This window comes from Pelodiscus sinensis, chromosome 16 (assembly GCF_052426305.1).
Source record: "Pelodiscus sinensis isolate ZL-2025 chromosome 16, ASM5242630v1, whole genome shotgun sequence".
In the NCBI taxonomy this organism is placed as follows: Eukaryota; Metazoa; Chordata; order Testudines; family Trionychidae; genus Pelodiscus; species Pelodiscus sinensis.
In genome coordinates, this window is record NC_143067.1 from 18,945,878 (window position 1) to 18,967,541 (window position 21,664).

General features: G+C 46.1%; 1 protein-coding gene across 2 annotated transcripts in view; it reads left to right on the forward strand.

The window, feature by feature from the left end:
• Positions 1–21,664, forward strand: part of ARHGAP26 (Rho GTPase activating protein 26) — a 352,726-nt gene that overhangs the window by 91,559 nt on the left and 239,503 nt on the right. For both annotated transcript variants that reach the window (XM_006128543.5, XM_014576262.4), the window contains exons 2-8: positions 5,517–5,612; positions 6,282–6,343; positions 8,092–8,163; positions 11,157–11,258; positions 15,434–15,544; positions 17,469–17,573; positions 19,894–20,023. In XM_006128543.5, the coding sequence (XP_006128605.1) occupies positions 5,517–5,612; positions 6,282–6,343; positions 8,092–8,163; positions 11,157–11,258; positions 15,434–15,544; positions 17,469–17,573; positions 19,894–20,023 (678 nt within the window). The remainder of the gene's footprint in view (positions 1–5,516; positions 5,613–6,281; positions 6,344–8,091; positions 8,164–11,156; positions 11,259–15,433; positions 15,545–17,468; positions 17,574–19,893; positions 20,024–21,664) is intronic.

Genomic DNA, 21,664 nt, shown 5'->3' on the forward strand with positions numbered 1-21,664 from the left:
TTTTATCCACCTCTGCCTTAGGGACTAAGAAAAATATATATGGTGTCATGAGTTTTCATGGGTAAAACCCACTTCCTCAGAATCTGTTCATCTGCCCAGAAAAGTTCATTTTTTTTCTATAATAACGTTAAGTCTGTAAGGGTTCGTCTACGCTAAAGAAGAAAAGATTGAAGCTGTTGCTGTCGATCTTCCAGAGTTTGAATTAGTGGTCTAGTTAAGACAGCTAATTCGAAGTGAGAGGGGCACTCCAGTCGATGCCAGTAACCTTGTTTTCACTTCCTGCAGTGTAGATGGCACCAAAAGCCAGTTTTAGCTACTTCGACTTCATCCCGCAGTGTAGACATACACTAAGGTGCCACTGAATTCTAATATTGGCTGTGCTGCTGACCTTGGGCAAGTCCCTGTTTACATCTTGTCCCCCACTTTCCCAGCTATCTGTTGGGGTTTTCTATAGTGCTGAAGCATTTTCCTGGTATATTAGTTTTATGTGGCAAAGTTCTGAGTGTCTTAGGATTGGAAGTTGAGCCGGACCTAGGCTGGGAAGACGTTCCACTTTGGCCAGGGCAGCCCCTTTTTTAAGCACAGTGTAGGTCATCCTGACTTTTGCCAAAAGAGTGAGCAGTTGTGCCATGTATTCTTGCCAGCTGGATCAGTTGGCAGGAGTAAACAGGATAAATGCTCGATTTTTTTTTTTTTTGGCAAAAGGTGTGGCGTGGGGTAGAGGTACAATGTGGAGTTGGGAGGGGGGGGGCGTGCAGTTCAAGTGACCTATGGCAGCCATGAGCCAGCCAGTCTCAGGTGAAAGTCTGGGGCCAGCCCCAGCTTGTGAAGAGGAGTGGAGAGAATCAGGTGGTTGAGCGACTGGAAGGAGGGGCTTTGACCATGCCCAGTCAGTGTCCCATTTTTCTTTTGGGAAATATGGTTTCCCTAGCTGGTCCCTCATTCATTAAGTAATCCTTGGATGCCTTCAGTGGGAAGAGGAGGAGGAGGATATCCAGGCTAATTCTCAAATGTTCTTCTCCATCCAAGCAGCATCACTTCAGTGTTGCCACAGTTCAGTTTTGAGTCAGCTGTTTTTCACCCATGTGTTGGTTTCCTGTAAACCCCCCCCCCCTCGCTCCCCGTTGTCATGTCACTCTTTTCAGTCGCACTTCATGACAACACAGGCGCCAACCATGAATGGTAAGGATGTAAAGTTCCATGGAATTGGTAAACCGGTTAAACGTTATGTTTAACTGGTTAACCAGTAGGGATGTAAAATTTCGATTATTTGGCTAATGAAATAAATCAATGCAATTTGCACTGGCTAGTCGATAAGGGCGCTTCTGCCTTTGAAGTGTAGCAACACCCCCAAGGCTGTTGCTACACTTCAAAGGCGGAAGTGCTGTGGGAAGCACAGAGTCATCAGGGAGTACCCAGATGACCCCGGGCTCCATGTGGTGCTGTCACTTTGAAGCACCATGGGGAGTCGTTTGTCAGGCTCGCTGTGACATTTCAAAGCGGCAGCACCGCATGGAGCCCAGGGTCAGTGAGGGAATCCCCCGGTGACCCTGGGCACATGGCATTTCAAAGCGGCAGCGCCACGTGGAGGCCAGGGTCTGGTGTGAGGCTCCACGCAGCGCTGCCTCTTTGAAGCACCCCCTTCTCCCCCCCCCCACCGCTACCTCTATCAGAAAGAGGCAGAAAGGCAGGGGGGGGGGGGTGAGGGGAAAGCAACTAGCCGACTAGCCTGTTGACTATCCAATAAGCAGGGCTTGACAAACCGCAGTGCTGGTCTGGCGCGTGCGAAGTGTGGGGCTAGCGAGTGGCTCTCGCTGACGTTTGTCAAGCCCTGTCAATAAGCATTTGCTTATTGGACAGTTGACTAGTCATTCTCATCCCTATTAACCAGTTAAAGGAGGCACGGGGGGAAGGGAGGGGAGACCAGGCCAGGCTGGAGTGTTCCCCTCCATTTCCCCTCCCCTTCCGCCCACCTCAGTTGGAGGCATCAGAGCAGCCCCTGTCTGCAGCAGGCCCTCTGGGGCTGGAGCAGCCCCCTGCCAGGGCAGGCAAGGAGCTACTCCAGCCCTCATCGGTTAACAGGAACCGGTAAGCATCACCCATTAAGGGTAATGCTTAGTGGTTTTAACTGGTTAACCTTTCACATCCCTGGTGTACGGTTGGCCACTTGTTCTCATCCCGTGCAGTTTCATGGAGAGGAAATGGAGCTCTGTGATCTCCTCAGATTGGGAGCTCTTGGGGACATGATACAGTTTCCTATAATCACGATAGATCCTGTGTTGCTACAGCAGAGCTAGGAAAAGAACCCAGTTGTCCTGACTCCCAGTTTCTTGTACAAAATATGTTACTTATTTAGGTGGGGGGTAGCCATACCAATGGGATGCTGCTGAAATGGAACTCTATTTGACCATGTCATGTTTTTCGCTGATGGTTTGAAATGGGCTGAAATGTGCGAGCTGGACTTGGTGTGTGCTTGGCTCATTGCCAGCTTCTTTCACCAGCTGCTCTCCACTCCTTCTCTCCAGGGCAGAATGTGGCTTTTGGATCCTGCCCAGAAAGCTGGGGGAGTGAATGATGTTGTAGTAAATCTGTTTTGACTGGGGATCTACAGCACATAATATAGTCAGGATGTCATTAAGCCCATGGTGTGTTTAAAGAGACGAGTACAGAAAAATATGCTGCAAACAAAACCAGCAGCCCCGGAGGTCAGCATTGAGCTTGGAAACAGGAAATGGCTCCTTGTGTAATTAACATTAGTTCCTTTATTTTTAACTAGGAAAGCAGAAGATTGGCATAGATCCTCAGTGATCCAGTCAAACTCAACCCTCATAAGCCACCACCAACCCTAGGCAGTGGGGGGTGCAGGTGGCAGGGAAGTGAACAAGTGTTTAGTTCTCCGTCTTGTATGTCAGATGCTGAAACAGAAGGGTTGTTTTGCAAAACAATCAAAACTCTTGGTGGGCAGGGGCTTATGTGACAATCCCGGAAATCCAATACAGCAGGCGTCAACATAATCAGAGTTCAGTATTCTGAGTACTGAGATGTTTAACAATGTTTTTCTGGGAAAATTAACATGCCCACATGTGCACACCCACCGCCCCGACCCATTTGCTACATTGGCCCTTAATAAAAGCATCATTTCAGAGTCCCAGTTAGTCCTGTTTAGGTAGGAACTTGCGAGTTGGCAGCCATGCTCATCTGGCAGTGCGTTAATTGGAGAGGCCTTCTTCCAGCACTCTACACTTTCCAGTTCCGGAAGAAAGATTTGAGGCCGTTCGCACCATGGTGTATGATGCTGCCGGTGTGTCCTTGTGCTCCCTGAATGTACTGCCACTCTGCCCTGATGTCTTTATATTGTCGAGCAACAACACTGGAAGAATAGAAGCAAGCCCCTGTCCATTCCACCCTTTCTCAAAATCCTCTTTTCAAATAAAACCAGCTGCCCCCCCCCCCCCAAAAAAACGCAGGGATGCAAGAAACTTCCTGGGAAAATACAAACAAACTAATGGAACCACATCCCCCCTAGGCCTTCTGCAGTGACCCTGGACCTATGAGGAGCCAGCTGGATTCCTCCATTAGTGCTGTTCTAAGTAAACCCAGGGTATCGGGGTGGGGAGAGAGAAGAGGAATGGGATGCCAGGGCTTGTTGCTGACTGTTTACAGGAGGAGAGACCAGTTTGGCCAATAAGTGGATCCTGGAAGTGGCCTGGCAGCAGCACGTATAAGGATGAAAGATGTGCGTATATAGCGAAAGCTGTATGTGTGGAGAGGAAAAGGCTGCTTTGTGCCACAGAGGACCTTTCTGCAGATAAACCTCTTTGAAATCTAGAGAATGGCGGGTCTGATTTCTAAGATACCTTCTTGGTCTTGAGGGGATGTTGTCATGCAACTTAGGTCGAATACACGAGCTGTTCTAGTTTTTCTGTGGAAGTGGCAATGTCCCCCCCCCCCTTCCCCAGAAAGGCAAAGCAGCTATATAAAGGATGAGAAAGTAAAGGGCTTTTTAGTAACAAGTACAGAGACTTTTATGCAAAAGATTGTTATCTTGGGAGTATCCTTTTAAAAATGTAAACGTTTTGTTCCCATGTCCCTTCCAGACAGCTGAGCCATGTGCTTGTGGGTAATTATCCTGATGACCAGAACAGCTTCCAAAAGTCCCTTTGCATTTTGCTCCTCCCCCGCCAAAGATACACAAATGGTCCCAACTGAAATCTTTGTGAGTCACAAATATGCATTTCCTGGACTAGAACTTAACCAGGATGTTCTGTTGCTTTCTGAAGGCGAAAGGACCTTCACAAGAGCAGTGATTGTCCTTCCTTCCATTCATCTTGTATCTGGCAGGTTTTGCTGCTTGCTGGTCTCTCTTTCTGATGCTGGATCATTTCCCACGCCTGGATTATGTGTTCACTTTCCTAGGATGACCATCTTGCTTATTGTGTGTGCCTGTGCTTACATTTAGATCTGGGGACTGTGACAGGATTTCCAAAGTCCCTACATGATTCTGGAGCATATTTTGCACCCAGAGCCTGATGACATTGTGCTCCCGAGGCACATAGGGTTGCCAGGTGTCCGGTATTGAACTGGACAGTTCAGTATTTTCGCCTCCTGTCCGGTAAAAAAATTCAGAAAATACCGAACACCTAAAATGTCCAGTACTTTCTAATTTTTTTTTTCCTGGCCAGGAGGCGAAAATCCCAGGCTGTACGGCTCAATACGGAGGCGGCCTGGCAACCCTAGTGCTTACCGCATTCCGCAGGGGAGCTGTGCGGCCCGGTGCAAGGAGGCAAGATGGCGGGCAGGGTCAAAAAGCCTCACTATGCGTTTCTTAAAGGGGCCATGCTTTTTTGGGGGGTATTTTTTCTGAAACCATTTGGCAACCCTTATGAGAATCTTTGGAAAATACTGTTTTGGAAACGGCAGCCTATTCCAAGTGCTCACTTCAAGGGGTTTAGATTGTGACTAAAAGCTGTGAATGGTACAGTAACAGACAGGTGTATTTATTAACTCTTAAGACAGCTTTCAGCGAAAAGAACCACATGCCATGTAAGATGCAGCAAGTTATCTAGTGGACTCACATCCCCCACCCCCACCACTGAAATGCTGTCATTGCCTGGGGTGAATTTGGCAGCTGATGGACAGTGCTACGGTTTACAGCAGAATAGGAGGCAGAATGCAATTCGTTACCTGTTTAGACTTCTGCTGGGCCAGCTGGGCTGCCATCTTTCCTTTTCTGCAGTCCAGGTGCACTGGTTTAGCACTGACTCACAAGGAGGAATGCCACTCAGCATGTGGGTCCCTTTGAAGACCATGGCAGCACTCTCACTGATGGGGCCAGGATTTTACTCCTGGAGTTTCTCTTGGATGGCAGGGGTGTTCACCTCACTCAGTCACTATCAAAGCAAGTAGGCTGAGCCTGGGGGAGATCTGACAGCATCCAGGGCTGAAGGGACATGGCTGACTGTTGCATACTTCTTAATACCCCTGATTTCTCCCCTCCCTCCCCCTCTGCTCAACAGATCTGTCTTCAGCAAAGCGGAAGTTTGCAGATTCCCTAAATGAGTTTAAATTCCGGTGTATAGGAGATGCAGAAACAGACGATGAAATATGCATAGGTAAGTGGTAAGGCTACATTAAAGGGATCTCTTTTTTCATAATTCTGGAAGGAGCTGATCAGACCGAGGGGCTCATTGACAAGTGATAGAAATGCATGTGAAGTCTCAGTGGGCCCAGAAGCTCCATTAAATTTCTTCCCAGTCTGTAGAAACAATATGGCCCAACCCTTGCGCGAAGCCCAAAGAAACTAGAATCTTGTCAAGCTAAGGGAAAGAGGTCCAGGGCCCAGGGCTTTTAATTGGCAATACCGTGCCATTAGCCCCTTCATGTTTTACAGCAGTGCAGCCGTGAATCTGGTGGGAGAAGGGCCTGGCTAAATATAGGAAGGTCCTGACCCAAAAGCGAAGGCTACAACCTTCTTGCTAAGCAATGATGAAAAAAGCCCTCCTGGCCACTGCTGTGTGGACAAACAGAAGGAGATGAGGATCCATCCAGTTGGACTCTGAATGTTGTGATCCCGGTAACAAAACATAGCCTTTTACTTTAGTGTAAAGGAGCATCTGCTACCCTTCTAGTTGTCTTCCCCTAGGCAACCAACATTAACCTTCTCCTATCCAGGTTGATCCATCAGACTTGTTACATGATTGTAATGTGTAGCCCAAATTACTTTTAATGTTAGAGACTTTACGATGTATTTTACATAGTGAACCTGGTGGTGTTTCTTTCAGCAAAATCTCTGCAAGAATTTGCCACCGTTCTCCGGAATCTTGAAGATGAACGAATGCGCATGGTAGGGACTTTGAGGCTTGTGGCTTCTGAGTTAAACCTTCTGCTGCTTCTATATCATTTTTTGATTGAGGGGAGGGTTGAAAGTTCAGGGTGGTCATGATGTTGAGAGAGACCTGTCCAGTGCTCACATAGAGAGCAGAGTAAAAATGGGCTTTAGGTTTATGGGCCTGAGGTTGGTGGTGAATAGAAACTGGTGAGAGTGTCGAATTGATTTTGAAATGTAGACTCTTCGCATGAGATGGGCTTGCCTCAAGAATGACTGAGTGAGGTTAGTAACTGTTTTGTGTCCAATTTAGGGTCAAGATCTTCAGGCAGCCGTCTGCCCTTCCTATGTGTTTATACACATTTCAAGGCAACCTAACCTGGTTTAAATCTATCCAACATCTAAAAAACAAAGAACTACTTGGTCTTTGATCAGAGGATCTCAAGACACTTTGCAAACATTAACTCGTGAGAAACAGGGTCACTGCCCTGATTCACAAATGAATAAAATGAGGAACATGGGAAGGGGGAGAGGAAATTTGCTTGTCATATGGAGGAAAATCATTGCATAGACAAGTATGCGGTCAGTTTTAAAGCCAGACGCCACAAAACTCAAAGCCCTAATTCAGTGGTTCTCAAACTTTTTGGTCTAGCCCAATGCAAAGCTTTCTGCAGACCCCCAGCAGCTAATGGAAACTCATGGTTAATTATATAATTCCACTCGAGCCATTTTGCTAGTGCTATAGTTAGGGAGAGTGGTGTACTTTAACCAGTAAGAAAGTAAATATTCATTTAAATTGCTGAACAGATTAGGTGCTTTAATTTTCTCATGTTAGTTTACCAACACTCATTTTAAATAAAGAAAAATATTAATTTATGACAAACACAAAAGCTTTCAGCATCGTCTTTATTTATGGCAAGGTTGGGGAGCCTTTTTTGAGTTGGGGGCCACAGACCCACAAAAAATCAGTCTGGGACTTCACAAGCAAGAAGCAAAAAAACCCTCACCCCAACAAACAAACAAAAAAAACCCCACCCTCTAAAACTACAGAATCCTCACTGATTTGGCTCCCAATTGAGACACCTCAGTTCCCCTGCTGCTCTCATACCAAAAAAGGTATGAGGTTTAGGGCTTCCCATAGATCAAATTAACTCTTCTTGGGTTCCATGGTTAGTGGATTAATCTGTTTAATAGAAATGATTAATGTTTACTGGTTAAATTAAACCATTCTCCCTGACTGCAGCACTAGCAGAATGGCTCTGGTGTAATTATAGAATTAACGTTGAGTTTCCATTAGTTGCTGGTGGTCTGCAGAAAGCTTTGCATTGGGCTAGACCAAAAAGTTTGAGAACCACTGATTTAGGGATTTGGGTTTTGTGGCTTTTGGCTTTAATACTGACCGCATACTTGTCTATGCAATGATTTTTCCTCCATATGACAAGCAAATTTCTCCTCCCCCTTCTCATGTGCCTCAGTTTATTCATTTGTGAAGCGGGACAGTGATCCTGTTTCTCACAGGAGTTAATGTTTGCAAAGTGTCTTGAGATCCTCTGATCAAAGACCAAGTAGTTCTTTGTTTTTTAGATGTTGGATAGGTTTAAATCAGGTTAGGTTGCCTTGAAATGTGTATAAACACATAGGAAGGGCAGATGGCTGCCTGAAGATCGTAACCTTAAATTGAACAGACACGAAACAGTTACGAGCCAAGCGGGTGTGAGGAGACCGTGCTGGAGAGACGCTGATAACCTGTGCCTTTATCTCATCAGATTGAGAATGCTGGTGAGGTCTTGATCACTCCACTGGAGAAGTTCCGCAAGGAGCAAATCGGTGCTGCTAAGGTAGGCCAGCCGTGCTTCCAGGCCCTGTAACGTGACTGTAATCTCTGCCCATGCTCAGGAGTGGGAATGCCTGACTGTGTAAAAATGTAGCGAACTCCTTTCTTCATTCTTCCCCCGGCCATCTCTCCCAAATGACACTTGGTTGAAATATGCAAAATAATGACCAGTTTGGGTTGAGCATCTGCGGGGCTTGTATATACTGACTAGTATTGTATACTCAACGCACAGGGGTGCAAGAAGGTCATCCCTGGGAGGGAATAGTTTCCAGAAGTTTCATACCTTCTGTTTCAAACCTCTGCTATGGAGGTGGGGCCATTCCTGGGAGACTTCTAGCCCTGAATACAGTACTTTGGTACTTCTGACCCTGTCTGAAAGTAGGTGGGATGGGACGAGGACCAGATGCACAAAACGAAGCAAACTTTTTTTTTTCCTTCTTCAAATTTCAAGCAAAGTTTGCAGTGCTTAGATGAAGTTCTCAACTGATTCCCTTCCACACACACACTTTAGATCTATTCCCCACATAACTGTATACATCTCTGGAATGGTTTCAGTTTTATCCAGGTTTTTTTCCCCATCCCAACTGTGTAACCTGAACATATTCAGTTTTAATTTAGAAGAGCTTTGCTAAATGGGGCAAATCTCAAATATATGACTTCTGAATCAGTCAGTATCTCTTATGTCTGCTACTGAAGTACAACCACTGCTTTTTGCCTCTTCCCTGTCTTTTCACTGACATTAAAATTGCAACTGCTTCTTCTGTCTGCTGCTCTTCTGTTACTATAACAACCTGTTTCTGCCTACAAGAAATAGAACCTACTGTAGATGAGCTTCATTACCTGTATTACGGTACTGTGTTGGGCCCCAGCTAGATTAGAGTCCTGTTGTGCCAGGCTTGGTCTAGTATGGCAATTTTTATGCTGCTTTAAGTTTAGGGAGATGTCTGTAGCTGAAAAAGGTCCTTCAGAAAAATGCACTGTCGTTAATAATATCAGATTCTGTGGAGAAGGTTGCCCTGTCTCTGTGCCTTAGCAAGGTGTCTGCTGTTGGTGCAATGAATGTGGACTACCTGTTTTATGTGGGGGAAACAACTGGAATATTTATTCCCAAGAAGGAAAGGGCTAGGATAGTCAGCCAAAGTGTGATGGTTTGCATTCAATCAGAATTGTAAATCCTTCACAACTTCAGAAGATTCCTCTGGTATCTTCTCGGTGCCAGGGGAGATGGCAGAGTCCTTGGGAAGTGCTTACAGTGTGGGGAGAGGTGATACTGCTGTTTCCTGAATAGGGATGTTAAAATGGATATAATTAGCTAACTGCATCACCACTAAAAATGTCAGCAGTTGCATAATTACATGTGGGGCAGCAGATAACTCCCCGGGAGCCGGTGCACACCGGGAGCTGGCTTTTCAGCTGTCTCCCTGCGTATGCAGAGGCAGCAGAGTGGGGTGGCAGGCAACTCATAGGGAGCTAGTGCAAGACAGAAGCTGCACGTACTGGCTCCCGGGGAGCTGCCTGCCACCCCATGCTGAAGCCAGCTCCTAGTGTGCCGCTTGCCACCCCGTGCTCTGCCTCAGATACGGAGGCAGCAGCGCAGGATGGCAGGTGGGAGCCACCTGCTGTCCCGTACTGAAGCTGGGAAGCCATTGTGTGGAGTGTGTGTGTTGGGGGGGCGGGGACAGACTGGGTCTGCCACAAACAGGAGCTGCTCTGGCCTGTTGGCTGGAGCAGCCCTGTGCCTGGTGCAGGTGGGGAGTTGCTCTAGCCTCTCTTGGTTAACCGGAGCTACTAAGGCTTCGCAGTTACATCCCTAATTCTAACGTGGTCTTGAAAAATCATCGGCATTTTAAAACTTACAATGCAGCCGTCTTCTCTGCTTCATGTTTCCTGAGTCTTTTGAGCTGGGGTCTAGCGGAGGGGATAAGTAGGAGAGGGGAAGCCTTTTGAATGCACCTCTTTGCTGCAGTGCTGCAGGTTCATTCCTAAACATACTGTGGAGATGGGGGACAAGGGAAGGAAAGTAGGAGGAGAGAGACAGGGAGGAAAATGGAAGGAAGTGGGGAGACGTTGATGGGCCCATTTGAAGCTTCCAGTTCTATCCTACTGAGGGACACATGCCGAGCTAAATGTGTCACTCTGATGGGCAGAGTGTTGGATGATAGGCTTGGGCTAGCATTCTTGGCGGGGTGTGGCCGATGGGTAGCACTGAGTGCCTGAAATGTCTCTGGATCAGCTCTGGGGACTGGATATTTGATGACCTTTGGAGTTTAGGAATGAGTAGAAAGTCTCCGTTCCTAGGCCAAGATATAAATCGGACTGTTTAGTAGTGGCTGAAATCCATTAACTGCTCAGTGGCCAGTTGTGAGGGCCTCAGGCCATTTCGTTGTGGCCACAGTTAACTTTCACCTTTGTTAATGAGACTGACTGACTGACCACATCAAGTCCAGAGAAAAACTGGGCCAAGGGAAGAAGGCACCTAAGCCGTAAGCTGCTGTCAGGCTTTTGGTATGTATTTTCTTTCTGTGTTGCAGCACGGTGAACTCGACTGTTCTTGCTTTTTTTTTTTTTAGAAGTGCTTAGTTATTTCTCCTCATAGTTTTCATAGATACGTTGGTTACAATTCCTTTTGACATGACAGTGTTACATTGGAACTGTGCTCCCTGTTGGAAATGGCTCTTCCACACTCGGCTGACCACAGTGAGGCTGCTGCTATGCTGAGACCGCGTCTGGTCGTGCTGAGCAGCATTGCTTCCTGTTGCCTTGCACTCCCCCACCTGTCCTCTGGTGTTTAGAATGCCAGCCAGTTTTTGTTCTGTGTTTGAACAACGTCGAGCATATTAAAGCCTTGGCCCATGCCGAGGACTCCGAGCTGCAGTGGTAATAGCAGTAATACAGTAACTTGGTGTCGGGATCCTAAGAAGCCAGTGTCATGTGACTGCTCTTCATGGTTTAAACTTTAATCTAACATTTATTTAATGATGTTTGTTTTTTTGGTAGGATGCCAAGAAGAAGTATGACAAGGAGACAGAGAAATATTGTGGGGTCTTAGAAAAACACTTAAACCTCTCTTCTAAGAAGAAAGAATCCCAGCTTCAAGAGGTGAGAGCAAGGGCAGGTTTTCAACTTCTGGCAGTCTCCCGAGTTCGATGCTATCGTGATCTTTGTCTACAGCTAGCAGAACCCACTGCATGGCTGTAAAATGGACAGGCTCATGCTGGAAGGGAGTTTCTCGCTTATGGTAAAGTGAATGCAAGAGATTATCAAAAAGACCATGGCTAAGTGGGAGGAGACCATTAGTGGTTAAAAGCACAGAACATCAGGAGATTAGAGTTTTACTCCTGCAAGAGCCATCCTGTATTAACTTGGATTAGTTATTTCCCTGCTTTGTATCTCCTTTTCCTAGCCCATAAAATGGGCCCATTAGTGCCTAATCAAAAAGAGGAAAAGTTATGAGCTTAATTCATTAACATTTCAAAACGGCATAACACCCTCTAATAGGATAGAAGCCATCTAATTATTAACAATTTCCTGTGCCAAATACTAAGTAAAAATCCATCTATGCTGCAAAACCAACCAGCTAATGGCCCCTTCCCTCCCTCCTTGCTCCTCTCCTGTACCTTTCTTCTGCCTCCAGCCACAGGGGAGAGCCTTAGAATCCAGGTCCACAGTCTCGGGCTTGCATGGCTTGGGCTATGGCAGTACAGATAGCTGCATGGATGATCTGGCTTGAGCCAGGGTTGGAGCTCTGGCTTCGGAGCCAGAGTTCCAGCCCAAGCTGAAATGTCTACACTGCAATTTTTAATGCTGTATCACAAGCCTGAGTCTGTGGACCCACGCTGTACGGAAGGCGTGTTGTGTGTGGGTTTTTCTCTCAATGTAGACATACCCAAAGCCACTTCAGTGAGCTTCAGTGCTCTCTGAGCAAGCCTAGGGTCTGTTTTTCATCTGCCCAGGGCTATACCCACTTATTGGCCTTAGACAGTGACTTCAGTGGAAGAGATCTTGGCTGAAGGTTGGAAGTTTTTTGTTGAAGGGACTGTCTCTATTATTCAGTTTGTATAGCACCTAGCATATAAGATTGTGGTCCATGACAGGGATGCCCAAGCATTATGATTATACAAACAATACATAATAATGACTTGCCTTTTAAAATATAAAGTCAACCAAACTTCCCTCTCCCCCCCAATAAATCCCCATAATTATCCAGATCTGTCTCCTGATTCATGTAGCTCCACAAGCTAATTCTAAGTCCTCCTTAGTTTGTCCCTGATGGGTAGCACAGATAGTCTATTAGCTATTACTTATAGCAGTGCCCTCAGTCCTCAGTAGGGTTGTGGTTTATTGATTAGGGTCCGATTGTATTAGGCTGCTAAATACAATGATCTAGTTGCTCCCAAATTGCCATTTTATGTTCTGTGTTGGAAGAACTGCATGTTCAGCGCTGTACAGCACTGGAATGGGAGGATTCTGTTTTAGAAAGGGGAGGAAACATAGTGATAAAGAACGCATTATGCCTTTTAAAATGAGCGTTCCTCAGGCATTAGCATACCTTTCTGCAAGGAAAAGCCTAGTGTCAGTAGCTATTAGTATTGCATAAATAAAGAGCTAGGATTGTAGAAATGCAGCATTGAGTACCAGTGCCATCTCGTGGAGATTTTTATGGTAAACTTCTGTTGCAAAGAAATGAAGAGAACACTGAGTAAGCAGAGACCCATGTTTCAGACTTGCTTGCATAAAAGTAAGGCAGTTCTTTCCATGTTTAGGCACCCAAAAATTAAAGGCCTGATTTTCACAGGTATGCAGCATCCACAGCGTCCTTTGGTCTCAAGAAACTTGACCTAGGAGTAGTGTAAGCTGAACATCTTTGAAATTCTCAGCCCTTTAGGTACCTTAAATTGGAATGGGGCATCTAACGCTAGGCCTCCCAGTTTCAAAATGGTGGCTCTGGTTCTTCATGACATATAAAAACTGTATAAGGTATTTTCTTAGCTTGTGAATTGGGGTTTCAGAAAGGCGAAATCAACCAGAGGAATGACAGATGCATGTAGAAAAGTACGCCCTTGGTGGTGTGGTGGTAACTTGAGAAGAGGGTGTGTTGTACCTTGTTGTGCTATATAGCTGTATTATGGGTCCCTGACCTACTAAGAGACAGTAGTTCTTGTCTGGGAATCCTTTCACTTTGTACCAATTTCCTCTTACTGCCAAAACCTCTGGGCGAGTGAAATATCTACATGTACAATGATTACAGTAAAGGGAAAGGGGAGAGAACCTGGGAATTCTCTGTTGCTCTACTGCTTTGGCTGTTGTACAATTTGAACAGCACAGTAAATCTAATTTGCCATTCAATTGCTGGCAAGTCCAGTAAACTGCATCACATTTTCTGGTGTGCAGAGCTCACTTTGCTAACTATGTCAGTCGTTGCATTATGGACATATCTGACAAATGTTACATGTTAGTCATGGTGGAAATAACCCATTTCATGGCTTTGTCACAGATTAATAGGGATACATTCCTATTAAAAAGGAAGCAATTACCAACAGTGGTCTGCAAAAGTAAAAGCAGCCAACTATCAAGCTCTCTACTGGGCACATTGTATGGCAGTGATGGACAACCTGGGGCCCTTGGGCAGCATGTGGCCCACTGAGGTTCTATATGTGGCCTGTGAGACATTTTGTTTACTCTTGCCCATGCGCAGGGTTGCCAGGTTCTGCTGCTTCCTGTCCGCATAGTTTATTTTTCCTACCAATATTGCTGAAGTGACATGCATATAAAGCAAGGGCATGTGAAGTCAGGTGCATGCTGATTTCACACAATATTGACTGAGAGAACTGTGCATTCCTTCTGCACCAGTCAAAGTGCTGCTACAGTTCAACTGGCATGCTCCCCAAAGTTTAGGTACACAAACAGGCTGTGTCTACATTGGCCCCTATTCCGTAATAGGGATGCTAATGTAGCACTTTGGAATAGGCAAATCCGCGGGGGGTTTAAATATCCCCCGCGGCATTTGCATTAACATGGCTGCCGCTTTTTTCCGGCTTGTAGATAAGCCGGAGAAAAGCGCCAGTCTGGACGCGATCCTCCGGAAAATAAGCTCTTTTCCGGAGGAGCTCTTATTCCTACTTCAAAGTAGGAAGTAGGAATAAGAGCTCCTCCGGAAAAGAGCTTATTTTCCGGAGGATCGCGTCCAGACTGGCGCTTTTCTCCGGCTTATCTACAAGCCGGAAAAAAGCGGCAGCCATGTTAATGCAAATGCCGCGGGGGATATTTAAACCCCCCGTGGATTTGCCTATTCCAAAGTGCTACATTAGCATCCCTATTACGGAATAGGGGCCAATGTAGACACAGCCACACTGTTAGCAAAACTGTCCTATCCCAGGAGACTGTCTTTGTTATGACAGTCTTGCTAACCACTGAGATGAAGGAGGGCCACTTATGCAACCCACTCACTAGCCTCGGTTGCCCATTGCTAGTGTATGGCCATGTGGTATTAGCCTGTGCTTATTTTTAATTGATGTAGTTAAACTGGTACAACCCACAGTTGTACAACCCACAGTTGTACCAAGATAAATGGGTCCACTAGCATTTTTATACCAGTATAATTGCATTCACGCGGTTAAGTACATAACTTAACTGTACTGGCATAGATAAAGTGATTCAACTTTCTAGTGTAGTCAAGGTCAAAGAAATCAGCTTGCACTGAGTGAGAACAGACTAAATGATTTAACGGCTTTCTTTCCATTCGCTTCTGGAACTCTCTGAAAGTTTTTCTTTTGTATTTGCACAGCAAAGGCAAAGGAAAGAAAGGGGCTGCAATGAATTTATTTAATTTAAAAATCCCTATGCTTTGTAAGGAAAAATATAATTAGAATAGGGCTGGGAATTGAGGATTCCTAGTTCTGCTGCTGGTTTCCTGAGGACCTCATAACCCTCCCCCACTTCTTGGTTGGGGCAGAAGAGCTGTGGGGGAGCTGCTTTGTACTTCCAGGGCTTCAGGTATATTAATGCGTTTACTATATGTGTCTATCCAGCGGTCCTGGACATAAGAGCACAAAAATAATGAAATACACATTTTTCAGATGCAGAAAGAGTGTCTTCATGCAAACTAGGTTTGTATGTAATCTCCATGCCATCTATTCTGGTATCTGGTGCTTACCGGTAATTTACATTCTGCATGGACATATCCGCATTAGACCCAGCTTTCTCATGATCTTGAAGCCAAATGTTCAATCAGTAGTTATATTGTATTTCCTCTCTAATCCACATTGTACTCAAAGGCGGACAGCCAAGTGGACCTGGTTCGACAGCATTTTTATGAAGTCTCCCTCGAGTATGTCTTCAAGGTGCAAGAAGTCCAGGAGAGGAAGATGTTTGAGTTTGTGGAACCTGTAAGTTGAATGTTCAAAGTTTCTTATCCTATTTAATGTTCCTGCCCACTAAATTACTTTACTGTATACAGGTTGAACCTCTATAGTCTGGTACCCTTGGGACCTGACCAGTGCCGAACCATGGGAGGCCAATATTGTCTAGCAGCGTTACCAATCTTTCCATTGCTTACCGGGTTCTTAGAAAACATGTAGGGGTAAAGGAAGGCTACATAACAGCACAGATCACTGAGAGCCAGGACTGGTGGCTGTGGGACTGTGGGAAACTTGGCAACACCCATGAGAAGTAGACATCCAGATAACTAAAATCATGCCAGACCACAGATATTGCTGGATCAAGAGCGCCAGACTAGAGAAGTCCAATGTGTGAAAGGCTTGTCTGAGACATTCTTTTTTTTCTCTTTAAATGGAAAGTCTGGTATCTTTGCTATGCCAGAGCTGTATGACAAACAATAACTGCAATAACCCCGAGTAGGAAGTGTGTGTTCTAGTGGATGACCAGACTCCTTAGGTTGCTGGAATTTTAACCCTTAAGACACTTATCTCTCTCTCTCTCTCTCTCTCTCTCTCTCTCTCTCTCTCTCTCTCTCTCTCTCTCTCTCTCTCTCTCTCTCTCTATATATCTATATATATATATCGAGAGAGAGAGAAATGCAGATGTGCGGATAGCCCTCTTGGAAATTTCAGGTGAAAATTTTACACAGGCTCCAATTAGGGATGTAAGCAACTAGTTGACTACCCGATAAGCAAAAGCTTATTGGATAGTTGACTAGTCCCTTGACTAGTCACCTCCACTCCCCTTACTGCCTCTATCAGAGGCAGCAAGGGGTGGGAGCAGGAGACAGTGCTGGGGTGGAGCCAGCTTAAAAGCCGGTTCCCCCAGCACCATTTCCATGGGAGGGGTGAGGAAAGGGGAAGGGTAGCGGGGACCAGGCGTGAGCTGAGAATCAGCTGATTCTTGGCTCGTGCTGGGTCCCCTATTGTGCCTTAACCCTGCTGTGGCTCTTAATACATTTAAAAGGCTATCTGAAGTTCTGAAGTGAACTGAGGCTTAAAGAGAAGGAGGAAAAATAGACTTCGAGATGGTACAGGAATAAAAATTAAGTAGAAAAATTCTGTCTTGGCTCTGCATGTTCTCAGGTTTTATGCTTGCTGAAGCCCCTCTGAGGGTCTTGATAACATGCTATTGCAGTCCCTTCAAGAGAAGCATAACTTCAGTGATAGAAGTGTCAACCTTAGCATTAGCTGCTTCTTGCCTGATTAACCTAGACAAGGCATGACTCTTCTTCTCAAAAAAGTGACAGGTAAACTATTCAAGGATGAGGAGGGGGTTCTAGGTAGGATTTTTTACTAGACAAGCAGAAGGCCTACCTATCGGAAGAGCTCAGCTTGGTATTCTGTAAGAGTTGTCTAGACAGGCTCTTGTTTTGTTCAGTAAATTGTGGCATATTAGATTCCAGATTTCCTGGAAATCTCATGGAAATATGTGCACAATAAGGCCAAATATGTGCCCAGTATTGTGGAAATATGTGTACAATATTCCAGATTTCCTGGTTTTTCTCTGATCTTGAAGAGAGAAAATAGAGGTTACTTTCTGGAACTTCCTTCAGTCTCATCTGGGTCTTTGCTCTCTTCTTCCCTCATTCTTCATTGTTTATTTTACTCCACCCTACAAGTACTCCTAAAGGATTTAATTCTGTCTGTGCACCTGCTAAAGTGTAGAGGGAAACTTTTTTCAAAGTCACCCATAGGAGATAAATGCGCAACTGCCACTGATAGTTAACTAATTTATTAGTTTCCATTTATGCTCCAAATATCTGCCCCTCTAAAATGTTGATCCATTTGGTGACATTGTCAGTTTGAAAAAGTTGACATGTATTGATCCATGTGATCCTTGACGTGTATTGATCCATGTGATCCTTTGCAGCTGCTGGCATTCCTTCAGGGGCTCTTCACATTCTATCATCATGGCTATGAACTCGCAAAGGACTTCAGCGACTTCAAGACAGAGCTGACAATCAGCATACAGAATGTGAGTCTATGTAAAGGGGAAAGTGTGTCTGTCTGTCTGTGTGTCTGTCTGTCTGTCTGTCTGTCTGTCTGTCTCTGTCTTGCACAGAGAATTCACATTTTCCTCTCTATATAATTAGCTTTCCTGTGTGCCACTCAACGGAAGGTTTCTCTCTCATTCTTTTTGAGGATGACACTACAGTACATGCATAGCCCAAATAGCAATGTATTCCCCTGGGCATGGCAAGTGCAGAGAGTACTGCAAAGAATTATTTTAAGAATTGCGCCCCTTTTTCGGGTCAGCTACAGATCTTGGGATTTCTGTAAATTCGAACTTGTACAACCCCCTTCACTGACAGCCAGGCATGTGGTTAATATCCAGCAGGTGGACTAATGCCTGTGTTTAGGAGGTCAGATGTGCATTGCTTGCTTGCCTTTTTTGATTAGGATTACTATTTTTCTCCAAAGGATACACATTGGCTTAATTTTCTCTGAAACAAAATAATCAGAAAATTCACATAAGGCCTCACACACCCCAGTGCTCGTTTCACTCTCCCACTTCCCCCAAGAAAAGTTAAATACAGCCTTGTGAAACCATTTGATGAATGACCGTGGCGTGTATCTCTTGTTGTGTGGTGCTGCTGTTTTCAGCAAACACTGCAGTAACTGAGGCCCCCGGTGGTCTGTCACCAGGGGCGGATATAGGGCTGGGCGAGCGAGGCGGCCGCTTTAAGAAGCCCCACGCATGCACCGTGGCAAAGGGGGGTCCCACGAAATTTGGCTGCCCTGGGCCCCGCAAAATGATCATCTGTCCCTGTCTGTCACTTACCAGCCTGGGTCTCAAACGCTACTTGACACTGTTGAATAGAATTCATTCAGGTACCTGTCCAAATGAGGTGTGATGGGTGTCCAAGGATAGCACAGTTCTAGTGCTCTGGGTTGTGCAAGAGATCTGATTTGACTTCCAGCCTCCTTGTCAGGGCCAGGCACCAGGAGTAGAGGAGATGACAGTCCTTGACTAAAAAATAAGTTTCAAATTCCTGTCTCCCTGTCTACCCAGAATGCTATAATGGCTCTTGCTCTCTCACTCAGAAATGATGGTAAAAATCTTACTATGATTGCAAAATCAAGCCTTGGTGAATGCCTGGGTTCAGAGTGCCACTGCTAGTCCTAGTTCTCCCCTTGCGCACTAACTTCTTGTCATGTCTTTCTCCCCGGTTCGTCTGTTTCCCTCCTTTTCCCTCCCCGGCTCCTTATCTAATTTACTTATCCCACAGCTCTTGTGCCTTCTGTCAAGCCAGCCAAAGAGTTTGCGGGGCTCATGGTGACACACTGACAGCGGCTGTGTGGCCGGGCAGCTCCCAGCCAGGGCAGCGAGCAAATAGCCGGGCAGGCAGGCACCAGGCAGCGCAGGGCCCTGAAGGCGTTGGGCCCAAGGCAACCGCCTTGCTCGCCTTGCCCTAAGGCCAGGCCTGACTTGTGTGTTCAGTTCAGGCAGCTTTCTTCTTCATGTTGCTTAGACTAAGTAGAGCACTGATAGGCTCCATTGCCCTGACCTGGAACTGGCATGGTCCATAGAGACCCGCAGCTGCAATTGCAGGGAAAACCTGCTCAGCCCCAATCTATGGATTGCATACAGAAGAAGGTGAGATCTTTAGGAAATTAAGCTGAAACTCTAGCAAGTATCTACTGAGCATGTGCAGACTGTTCTTGTTTTAACGTTTATGACCTGGCCAAATCAGAATGATTTTTTCCACAGGAATGGCAAAAGGCACGTCCCCGACAGAATTTAGCATGTCCAAAATGTGCTTTTCTCCCCCACTTCATTCTCAGAAATACCCAAATCACTTTGACTGAAATTTTCCAGTAAAAGTCAGCCTGAGGTAGACACCTGGCCTAGAAAACTTCAGCCCAAGCTGTTAAAGTTTGACAGAGTTACAAGTAACTGAAAACAGGGTGTTCTAATGGGAAGCATTGGGTAGTCTGAATAGTTGCTGCCAGCCCCAACCATAACTGGTAGCCTTGAAAACTATGAGTTGAGGGATCAGAGACCCCCGACTAAGGCAAGTATATGCTTAAGTCCATTCATATTCAGCAGTGTTTAAATATGAAGGTAAGTCCCAATGAAGTCTTTGGCATGTGTTGTTGAGGCAGGGCTGCAGAAACTGTGAGGGTTTACACCTAGATGTAAAGAGGGCAAAGAAATACAATGTGAATCAAATCAAAGTTGGCCCACTGTTCCCTCTATGTACATTTATTTGCTGGCATGTAGGAAGTGCTATGTGTATTGAAAGCTCTGTGGAAACATGGGTAATGGATAATATAGCTTTTAAATATTGTAGACAAGAAATCGTTTTGAAGGAACCCGGTCAGAGGTGGAGTCCTTGATGAAAAAGATGAAGGAGAATCCCCATGAGCACAAGAACATCAGCCCTTACACAATGGAGGGCTATCTCTATGTCCAGGAGAAACGTAAGTGCTATTGCCTTGTAGTTACTGAGTTGCTTTCTGTGCTGCCACTCGAGAGGAGATGAAAGTGGGGAATGGGAGCCTGGGCCCATGTGAAATGGCAAGTGGTGGGGGAAGTAGAGGAGGAAACAAATCCTGTCAGTTCTCGAGTTGGGTTGAATTACAGGCATAGGGTAGCTGCTTGTGCAGCTCTCTGCAGGAGCGTCTGCCCTGTTGGTGGGCCCGTGTCCTGCAGTTCTGGGAGATTATCTCCATCTCTTTCCGCTTCCCCTGAAGACTCTGCATTACGGTGCTGCAGCTGTATCCTGCAGGGCAAACGACACTTTTACCTGCCCGCTGAGTTTTTACCAGGGATGTTAAATTTCGATTAATCAGCGAATTGAGTAGTCAGCGGCATTTCCATCAACTCCTTGATTAGTCGATAAGGGATTGGGCAGGGGGCTCGCTATCCCAGCTGCACCTCTGCCTTTTGAATGTAGTGTGAGGCTCTTACTGCATTTAAAAGGCAGAGACACAGCGGGGAAACTGGAGTGAGTGGAGACTACTTGAATGGGGGGGACTCGCCCTGTGTTCCCGCTGTGCTGCTTCTGCTTTTGAAATGTATCAGTTGGATCAGCGCAAGTGGAGACTGCTTCAGTCCCCGCTCGTGCTGTTTCCTGCTGCGGCTCTGCCTGCCCCGCCATGGAGATGGTACTGGGGGGAAACCGGCTTTTAAGCTCCTGCTTTTAAGGCTCCTGCTCCCCCACCCTTGCTGCCTCTGAAACAAAGGCAGCAAGAGGGAGAGAGTGACTAGTCAAGTAGTGAATTGACTGACTGATAAGTCTATGCTTATCGGGTAGTCAACTAGTCGCTTATCTCTAGTTTTTATACCCGATGAGGCAGTCAGTCAGTCTCTTTCTGCTGAAACAGTCAGCTCCTTTGCATGCTCTCTTTGCAGTCCCTGAAAATTATGCATAGTACTAACTTGAAGAGGTGGGGTCTACCCCGTAAGCACTTTGCTCGGGCCATGTGACTTTTTGAAATTCCCCAAGACTGGCATGTGATTCAAAGCCTTTCCCAGCAAGATGTCTTACCACTCTGTGTGGTCAGCAGTAAAGATCTCGGAAATAGAGAAGACCCTGCTCTGGTAGGAAGAGAGTCTAAAATCCAGCTACTAATGGCCTGATCTTCTGGCCAGGAAAGACTCCTAAATGATCTACTGAGTCAATTCTATCTTTTATTTCTGTGAAGAGAAAGGATAGTCCAGAAGAGGCGGTATGGGGAGGAGGGCGGCAGAGGAGTCTGCCATGAAGCAGCCTCTGCCCGCAGTGAACCCAGGCCCACCGGAGGCAGAGGCTGTTTTGTAGCAGCAGCTCATGCCCGCAGCAGGTCCAAGCTTGCTGCAGGCAGAGGCTGTTCCACATCCTGCGGCGCAGCCTCCATCCACAGCAGTGCTGATGCTAGCCGCGGACAGAGGCTGCTTTATGGTAACTCCCCTGCCAGCAGCCTTTGTCCCTGGGGAGCTTGGACCCCCCACAAACAGGGATGACCTGTATCAGAGGCAGCAGCGTGGGGCAGCTAGTCCATGCAAGGAACTGATTTTTAAACTGGCTCCTCTTATGGACCGTCTCCCGTATGGTACCCTGAGAGAGGCAGTGCGGGATG